Source organism: Manis javanica, chromosome 8 (assembly GCF_040802235.1).
Source record: "Manis javanica isolate MJ-LG chromosome 8, MJ_LKY, whole genome shotgun sequence".
In the NCBI taxonomy this organism is placed as follows: domain Eukaryota; kingdom Metazoa; phylum Chordata; class Mammalia; order Pholidota; family Manidae; genus Manis; species Manis javanica.
The window spans coordinates 1466646-1476109 of NC_133163.1; the positions used below are offsets into that span (position 1 = coordinate 1466646).

Below are 9464 nucleotides of genomic sequence, written 5' to 3' on the forward strand. Positions count from 1 at the left end.
GCTTTATGCCCCCTGTGCAAGGCCAGGTTGGCAGGGCCTGGAATGCCCACCCATACCTGCCTCTCAGCCCTGACAGCAGCCTGGCCTGGCTTAGGGCTCTAGAACCCACATAGGGCCAGGCCTGACCAGACACCGCCCGACCCAACAACCCCTTCAAAGCTTGCCCACAGCCAGGCCTCTGAGGGCCCAGCCCCACCCAGAGGGGTGGGGTGGGGTACAAATGAGGTGTAGAGGGAGGGGCCAGGGCAAAGGGGTGTGTGCGGGAGGACACGTGGGGGCAGGGGAGTTGGGGCAGCCTCTGGAAGGTGGGAGACAGACCGGGAAGCCTCAGATCCCCGCCCCAGGGCCTGCCAGGCTCCTGCTCGCCCCTCCCTCCCTGAGAGAAGCCACCAGGCCCCAGCCTGCGTCCTTGCCCAGCAAACAAGCCTCCCTGGGACCCCCCCTCAGCTCAGGATGGGAGGTGAGGGTGCAGTCTGGGGAGAGGATGCACCTCCGGTTGGCAGCCCTGCCCCAGCCCACTGCCCCAGAGCTGCAGCAGGAGGCGGCATCTGGGGCAGGGCTCCAGAGTGCCCACTGCGCTCCCGGGGCCCCCGCTGCCTCCTGTCCCCACCGGCCCAGACCAGCAGAGCCCACACCGTCCCCAGGTGTCACCGCAGCCATCTGCACTGTGGGGGGCGGGTATTACCGCTGCCACCACGAAGACGACGGGGACACAGAAGGACAGCACTGCCCCAGAGGGCAGGTGTGTGCCAGTGAAACCTCCCGCCACATGCTGAGAGCAAACAACTGTCCTCGGGGTCACCTGGAGCCGGGCCCCCAAGGGCAGGAGGCCGGGCTGGCCCAGGAGGACCCCGCAAGCAGCTGATACAGGCTCCCACTCAGTTAGTGTCTCATTTGTATATATTTCATCTGAATCATGTAGGGCATCAAATTAAAGACTGACCTCTCCGCTTTACATTAACTTCACAGTAAGTGCTGAAAACAATGAATCCAGTGTTGGTAACTCAGGGCAGGAAAGTAAATTTCTTCCCCCATGGAAGCCCCTGGGGAAAACCAGGGCCACTGCCACACCTCCCCACTGCCTGCTGGGGCCAGTGGCACAGCTGCCACGAATGCTGGCACGGCTCAGCCCTGCCATTTGCTGGGGTTGTGCACAAATGCGCGCATGCACGCTCGCGTGTGCACGTGCACACACACACACACACACACACACACACACACACACGAGGAAACCTGATCATGGAGTACATGCCAAAAGACATGTCCCATGAGCCCTTCGGGGGTTGGAGGGCCAGAGACATAAGAGTCAGAAGCGGGGGTCTCCTTTGCCCAGTGCCCTCTGGTCCACAGCTGTCCAGGGCTGCTGAGCTTGAGCCCCAGGGCTGGACCATCATGCAGGCTGCCCACGTGCTAGGAGAGCTGAGGGCACAGGGAGATGAGCCCGTCTGTCCACCTGCTGTGAAGGCCGACAGTCACTGCACTCCAGACCAGGCAGATGAATAAATATGACATCAAGTGTTGTCAGGAGAAGAGAAAATAACTTAAACGAAGCCAGGTGCCATCCTCAGCACTGACTCCAGCCACAGCAGAAACAGCCCACGATGTGGTCTGAGGAAAGGATTCCAGGAGGCTGTGCCACCCGCTGGACACCCAGAAGCAGGGGCGGCCCCCCTCTGTCCCCCTCCTTGCCACAGCCACTAAAGGTCTGGCAGCTAGATTTGCAGGCAAGGCAGGGCACCCCTGACCAGCTGCACGCAGAGGTCCTTCGATCTCAGAGCGTCAGTCCCCTGGCTGTGGATAGGGGTGGGGCCTGTGTTGGCCCACTGCCACCCACCTTCCCCCCACCCCCTCCGTGTGTAATGGCCACGTTCACCAGTACCCCACTGCAGGGAGGCAAAACCCTGCAAACAGGGCTCTTGGTAGACAGAGCGGCCTGTGGCTCCGAGCCGAGGGCTCTGGAAATGACCAGTACGCCCAGGGGGACCTGGAGTAGGTGAATGAGCGACCTCAGGGTCAAGCCCACCGTGGCCCAGCAGCAGCCTATAATACTCAGGACAGGTAGCTGCACTTCCAGGCCCCTCGGCACTACCCTGGGGATGCTTGGAGGCACCCCGTGCCTTTGTGTTCAGGCAGGGAAGTGGCACAGCTCATTGCACATGGGCAGACATCTGGCAACCTCGGGAGGCTCTTCTTGTATCTAAAGAGAATCCTTTCCAAAATCCGACTTTCTCTGCCCAAAGCCACAGCACGATCAGGACTACAAGCTCTAGAGGCCTTACCTCCCACCCCAGTGCCCACAACTCCAGAGCCACTTAGCTTCTGGCTGGTTCTGCTCCTGCCACCCTGGGGTCCCCACTGGGACCTGCACCCCCTACACTGCCAGCTGTGCCCTGATGGCCCTGTCCCTGCTGGCATGCACTGCACCTGGGGCCTCCTCAGAAAGGGCTCCTGCTGCCACCCACCAGGAGTGGCCTGTTCTGTTCAAGCACCCTGTTGGGGACCCACTCCAAGAACTTCTGTGATGTGTACATCCTTCAGCGAGCATGGCATGGGGCTCATGGGGGCACACCAGAGCATGCCAGAGAGGTGGCCAGGGAAGCTCCCAGGAGGACAAATGCGCCTCCTCATGCCAGAGCTCAGGGCCCCTCCAACCCCCTTGGAACTGGCTGCAGAGGACAGAGGGGAAGAGCATCTGGGTCAGAGCACGCAGGAGTGAGTCCAAGGGCTGGGGAGGGGGCGAGGCCTGGAGAAGGCTGGCCAGTCACCTGCGGGGGAGCACGAGGTGGCGTTCCGGGGGCAGCGGTGTACTTTCTGCTGGCCCGAGTCCAGGCTCAGGGGCATCTGCCGGCCGAACTCTCCGTCCTTTACGCTTCGTCCCAGGGTCCCCCTGGGAAGTCTGCCCTCTCCTCCACCCCCACGACCCCCAGAGATGTGTCACACGAGCAGGGACCTGACCAGGCCACAGTGGAATTTGCGGACGTGGCGGTAGAGGTCCCCAGACTGTGTGAAGCGGCGCTCACACCAGCGGCAAGCGTGAGGCTTCTCGCGAGTGTGCACCACGGCGTGGCGGCTCAGGTTGTGGGAGTACTGGAAACCCTTGCCGCACTGCACACACGTGTAGGGCTTCTCGCCGGAGTGCGTGCGCTCATGCCTCTTCAGCGTGTATGTGCAGGAGAAGGTCTTCCCGCAGAGCAGGCAGGTGGGCACAGTGCCGTCGGGCGAGAGCCTAGCCCGGGAGCCATCCCGCTCGCGGAAGTGGGCGCTGAGATGCAGCTGCAGCATGTGGGCGCTGGGGAACAGCTTGCTGCACAGTGGGCAGACACAGAGATGCCCGCTGGGACCCCGCTCGTCCCCCCGCGCCCCCTGCTCTGCATCCGGCTCCAGCTCCCTGCTGCCCAACCCACTGAGTGGCAGAGGCTCCAAGCCCACTGTCTGGCCCTTGGATGCAGGAGCACAGGCTGGCTGCAGGGTGCTGTGTGGGCTCTGAGGGCCACTGCCCTCCTGTCCCGACAGCGAGTCCTGCTCATCTTTCACTGGTGCTGGGGTCCCTTGCTGCACCTGGCTGTGGGGGGCTGCCTGGAGGGTGCAGAGTGGGTGCACTGGCTCCTGCCTTGGGCGAGGCTTCAACGACAGGTCCAGGGCCCGGTCTGACTCCCCTGGGGGCTGCCAGGGGGGAGGTACCAGTGCTCGTGGAGGGAGGGCAGCCTTGACCCCAGTCCCGGGGAGCCTGGCCTTCTGAGCGGCAGGGCAGAGCTCAGGGGTCCAGGCAGGCAGGGGGCACAGGGGCGCGCCAGGAGGCCCCGGTTTTCCCGGAGGGGCTGGGTTCTCCCGGGGCAGCGCCTGCTGCTTCTCCCGGAGCCTGCCCTTGCAGACCTTGACGATGTCGTACATGTGCAGGTGGCTGGCTGCGGCCAGGACGTCCTCCACAGGCACGCTGCGCAGGTCGAGGCGGCCCCCGTACATGAAGTCCAGCAGGCGGCCGAAGGCGGGCGCCGTGACGATGTCGCCGCTGAGCCGCACCGCGTCGCGGCCGCCCGCGGGCCGGTCCCTGTAGAAGAGATGGAAGTACACGCTGCACGCGGCCAGCACGGCGCGGTGGGCCGGGAAGCGCGCGTCGCCCACCAGCACGGTGCAGTCACACAGGAAGCCCTGCTCGCGCTGCTGTCTCAGGCGGCCCAGCAGCCGCCCGCCGTGCTCCGGGAACTCCATGCCGCCGCCGTCATCACCTGGGCACAAACGGGACGCCCGTGAGCGCGCCCGGAGGCGCCGCCGGCCCCGGGCGCCCGACGCGCCCTCCCCGGGCAGGCGGCGCGGGAGGGCTGCGCGGGGGGCCGCGCGCAGCCGCCCGCCCGGAACCGCCTTGGGCACCTGCCCCAAGCAGGAAAAACTCGATCGAAAGTAAACAGGAGCCGCTCCTTCGGGGGCGGGTGCCCGGCCGCTGGCGGAGGGGCCCGAGCCGCGCAGACCTGCGCGCGTCCCCGCCGGGGCGCCCCTGAACTCCGCTCCGGGGCGGCCGCCCGCCGCGCGCCCCGACGCCCGAGTCGCCGCGCCGCCGCCGCCCCCAGCCTCCGCCTGGCCGTCCAGATGCCGCCGCCGCCGCCGCCGCCGCGGGCCCCATTTAAGGAGCGCGACCGCGGGGAGCGGGCCGGCGGGCGGGGCGGACGGAGCCGGGCGCCCGCCCCCCGCGCTCACCTCCGCCGCCCCGGGCTTCGCTCCGGCTGCCGCCTGCGCCGCGCGCCCTCCCCGGTGCGGCCCCTGCGCGCGCGGGGCTCCGGGCAGCGCGCCCCGGCGGGGAGGGTGCCGGGCGGGGCGCGCTTCAACTTGGTCGGCCCGGCGCCTCCCGCTGCCCGCCCCGCCCCGGAGTGGGCGAAACTCGGGGCGGGGGCTGGAGGAGGCGGGCCGAGGCGACTTCCCGGGGCTGCGGAACCTCTGAGGTCACCCTCGCCGCCCCTTCCCTGTGCGCCCCGCCCGGCCAGGCCCGGCACGCCTCCAGCGGGGGCACTGGGGTGGGAGGGGACGCGGGGCGCGGCGGGGGAGGGGGCTCTCTCGCGATACTTGCTGCCTAGTCCTCCGTGTGTTCCCCCCCACCCGGCTGCGCCCGTCTGCTCTAGGGCCCCCTCCGAGGACCAGCTTCGCTCCTGTCCCGCGCTGGGGCAGTTACCCGAGGGCGCACCTCGTGGGGCGCCGGCCTTGGGATGGAGGAGGGGGGTGCGTGGGCGGGGAGTCATAAATTTTGTAAAGATGACACCCCCTTCTTCGCTGAAAGCCTATTTCTGAATAGAAGTTAATTTGCTGGGACCCTCTTTCAAATACTCAGGCAGGACCTCAACCGTGGAGTCCAGAGCAAGGGACACTCCCTGACCCTCTCAGCCTACGTAGCTGCAGCGTCCGCCGGGGGCCAGGCGCGCCCAGCCGTGCTTGCTAGAGACTGGGGCGGGACACGTCCCAGCAGACAGGGTGGGGGGGGAGGCCCAAGCACCGCCAGAGTCCAGAGTAGGCAGGGAGTGCTCAGGGCGGGGACTGGAGGGGCTGTGTTGGCATCCTGGGGGCACGCTGTATCAGGGGCAAGAGCACCGTGGAGGCGTGAGGGGACATCTAGGTCTGCTGGGAGAAGGAGGTAGCCAGAGAGAAATAGAGAATGATCCCCAGCGGCATGACCTAAAAGGCTGCCCTTGACTGAGCACGACTGACACCCTCTGGGCACTGCTCAGCTCATCCTCACGACAATCCAGGTAGTTAGATGCTGGAGCATATAGGATGCTTGAGTTGCCCTGGGGGAAGGGCTGCATTACTGAGAATGGGACCCCGGCTGGCCAGGTATGCAGGTGGGCAGGTGCTGGAGGAGGGCAGGTGCTGGAGGAGCGAGGAGCCCTTCAACCTCCTCAGCTGCCCAGGGGTCCTATTCAAACCCTGGGTGTGTGTGGGCCCTGGGACACACCACAATTAGGATCTGAAGTACGTGGGAAAGAAAGCCACATTTTTATGCTGAAAGAATTATTCGTGAATTATCTGAAATTCAAACTTGACCAGACACCCTGCATTTTTATTTCCTAAACCTGGCCCTGCAGCCTGGAGCCCTGGCCTCACTGTACTGGGCCACTGAGACCCCTGGGATCCCACTGCACATCCAACCTTTACCCTCTCTGAAGAGGACAAGCCCCCTCAACCAAGCCCCGTCCCTCCACCCCTTGCCCCAGCCCCCAGCAGGAGGAGCTGAATTAAAGTCAGATCACAGCAAACCCAGATGTGATGGCCCTCTGGGGTCTTATCTGGCTCAGAGCCCAAGCCCTGCCCACTGTCAGCTAGGACATGAACCTTCACCACTTTGAACCTCAACATTCTCACCTGTACGATGGGAAGATTAACTGCAGGGCCTGGCAAGACCCCGGGGTCTTTCACGACACACTCAGGTTACAAATGCCCTTCCCTGGCTCCTCTGCGTTCCCAGGTCTGCTCAGGGCACGCCTGATGGTGGTGTCTCCTGACGACTGCAGCTAAGGTCCCCCCAGCCCACCTTCTCCTTTTGTGGCCTTGGCTTCCTCCAGAGCACTCCCATGGGATGTGACCACGCTATCCCAAGGTCCTCTACTGCATCCTTGTGCTAAGAAGTTGGTTGGGCATAAAACGGGGGTTCAGAAAATGTGTCTAGAGTGAATGTATAATGATGGCTTCTGTGAGGGGTATCCACCCTCTTCCCCAATCTCTGTGTGCCCACCTGCCCAGAGCTGCTTCCCCTGGCCAGGCCTCTGTGCCCTCAGAGGCAGGGAAGGGAGGCAGTCCATGCTGCAGCTCTGGGCAGACAGCTCCCCAGCTAGGCAGGGAGGGAGGCCTTGGGGCGGGCAGAGTGCCCTGGCTTGCCCTGCCTGGCTGGAGGGACAAAGTGCTCCTTAGGGGCCTGATAGAGATTGTGGGGGAAGATGAAGATGAGGGGTGAGCAGGCTAAGATGCTGCCTACAGGAGCCTGGGGTTGGGCCTGGTAGTTGCGCACAGGTAGGGAGGGCTGGGGTAGGAGGAATGTGGCTGGGGGGAGGGCCAGTGACAGGTCTGAATGTCTGAACTAAGTCCTCCTGTCCCATCACCCCAACCCCCCGGAGGAGGGGCCACCCCAAGCAGCCCAGAGATGGCAGGCACTGGGGAGCTGGTGACACTTAGCCATGGGCTCCCTCTCAGGCCAAGCCCTGGGATGACAGGAGGCCGCTGCAGTGGTGGGGAACAGCCTCATGGATGGGACACGGGGGGGGGGGTAGAGACAGCCATCTGGCCTAGAAGCTGCCCTGAGGTCCCACCTGAGTCCTGCCCGATGGCCGGCAGCTGCAGAAGGTGACAGAGCCCAAGGCCCGGAGCTCCAGGGAGGTCTGCACCCCCACGCCCTCCCCAAAGGCCAGGGCAGCAGGTTTTCTTGGGAACATCTGATGAGGGGCTCTCCAGCTGGCCCGGCAGTGTCCTGGGCGGCCTGACCATGGGCTTGAATCTCCCCGTGCCGCTCTGTCTGTGGGGGGCAGGAGAGGGGTTTTCTTGGGGAGGGGGCTCTGCCTTCCCTCCAGGAGGCCAGAGGTGGGACTGGCCCTGCCCTCTGGGATAGTGGTCACAGGCCGGCTCCCGCAGGGTGCAGGCAGGACTGGGGACTGCATAAACTGGGCGTGGGTCTCCCAGCAGGGCTTGGCACTGGAAGGGCACCAGAGCTCCTCGTGGAGCTGGCAGGGAGGCCACATGGAGTTGGGCCAGCAGAGAGTAAGCCGGGAAGTTCTGGACCACAGCGATGCAGCCTCCTGGCCAGAAGCTTTTCCTCAGATGGCCAGCCTGCACCCCAGAGCAGCCTGGGGAGTTGCCACTTCTTCCATGAGAGGGTGCACTCCCGGGGGACCCCTCAGTGGTCCACGCCTCCACCCAGCCCCATTCTCTCATTCTCTGCCTCCTCCACCTCCTCTAAAGCATTGCCAGCCCAGGATGGGGTGCGTATGGAGACCTTTCCTGAGGGACCAGTGGATAGGTGGGACAGTCCCAAAGGGGGCCCTGGGGAAAGCTTTGTGGGGTGAGTGGTGGACATTGGACATCTGGGAGTGACCCTCAGGTCACGTTTCAGGCCCCAGAAGTACAGACGGCCAGGGCTTTCACTTGGTCCCCGGGAGGTGGCACCTTGCCTGGGGTACACGGTCAGAGCCAGTACAGCTGTGCTGGGTTGGGGGACAGGGGCCAAGGGGAGAGGCCAGAATGGAACTGAGGGTCCCTTTCCAGAGAAGCAATTGCCCCAGAACAGGGGAGAGTCCTTCTCCAACGAACATCCTCTCTCAGTCAGTCCGAGAGGCTGGCCTGGAGCCCCAGTTCTTTTCCAGCTGGCAGTGCCATCCTGGGCGCTCGCTGGGCTGCACCTCCCTCTGACTCACATCGTGTCTGTCGCCCCCAGGCTGAACTCTGACCCAGGATGAGGAACAGAAATGTCCCCTCTTCCCCTGCAAAATACATATGAGACCCAGGAAGGTAGCTACTAGAGCCTTGTTTTACAAAAGGGTAGCTATCAGCTTGGGGGCCACAGGCATGGGGGAAGGGCAGCTGTTGGAGAAAGTGCTGGCTCTGGCCCAGGGCCAGGGCCCAAGGAGGGCTCAGGGGTGGGACATCTCACGCAGTGCCCTAGGACTCAGCAGGAGGAGGTGCAGCCCCTCTGCGCTGCTGCCCCGCAGCTGCCCCAGGGAATGTGGGTGCCTGGGGCCCAGGGGGCTAGCAGGGAGTCTGGGCTGCCCCGGCGGGCACAGCCCTTCTCTCCGGTTGGGGCAGCTGGGGGCAGGCACCAGGAGGCGCCCCTCCACTGGGCTTTCCGTCACCACACGAAGCCCCCACCCACTTGTGTGGTCGCTGTGTGTCAGAACCCTCCTGCTGGGAGAGGACAAACCCTCGGAAGCCACCCTCCAGGGATGGAGGCCTGAACCCTCCCTCCGGGGCCCAGCCCAGGGTCAGACCCACGGGAGGCCTCAGCAGCAGGCAGACCGCCAGACGGCCGCCCGCCACCCCCCAGCCCCCTTTGCCTTCCCTCCCCTGTGCCACCTCTCGCCAGCCTTCCGGTCCACCCAGTCGCCCCGGCGGGCCTGCACTCGCTGGCAGGGCCCTGGATCGGGCCTGGGACGGCCGTCTCGGCCGCTCCCTCCCGGCCCCCGGCGTGGGGCTACCCCCCGAACACCCGGCTCCCACACCGCGGGGGCGGCGGTCCGGGATTCGCCCCGGTCCGGCACTTTCAACACCGTTGCTGCGGAGCCGGGCCCAGAAGCGCCGGGAGCCGAGGCCCGCGAGGCCGGCGGGGGGCAGCGGCTGGCCGCCCGCGCGCTCCCGCGCCGCGCCCCGGCCCCGACTCGCACTGGGGGCGCCCCGGGCGGCGGAGGCGGATGTGGGCGGGAGGCCGGGGCGGGGAGAGGGCGGGCCGGCGGCGGCGGCGGGACCGAGCGCGGCGGGCGGGCGGGCGGCCGGCCCAGCGC

The 9464-nt window shown here is 65.7% G+C and overlaps 1 protein-coding gene across 6 annotated transcripts; it reads right to left on the reverse strand.

The window, feature by feature from the left end:
- Positions 1 to 882: 882 nt before the first annotated feature.
- On the reverse strand, positions 883 to 8722 carry ZBTB42 (zinc finger and BTB domain containing 42). Of its 6 annotated transcripts, XM_073241756.1 has the most exons (4): positions 7287 to 8722; positions 4693 to 6601; positions 3890 to 4048; positions 883 to 3304 (listed from the first exon to the last, which is right to left on the reverse strand). In XM_073241756.1, exons 2-4 carry the CDS (start codon positions 5226 to 5228, stop codon positions 2935 to 2937), a joined length of 1065 nt encoding a protein of 354 aa, XP_073097857.1. In that variant the 5' UTR covers positions 5229 to 6601; positions 7287 to 8722; the 3' UTR covers positions 883 to 2934. The 6 variants fall into 6 exon arrangements, 5 of the variants coding, with proteins under 5 accessions (XP_073097857.1, XP_073097856.1, XP_036847370.1 ...); XR_012133614.1 differs by lacking the exon at positions 7287 to 8722 and having other exon boundaries at positions 883 to 1475; positions 2766 to 4048; positions 4693 to 6155; XM_073241755.1 differs by lacking the exon at positions 4693 to 6601 and having other exon boundaries at positions 3874 to 4048.
- Positions 8723 to 9464: the final 742 nt, after the last annotated feature.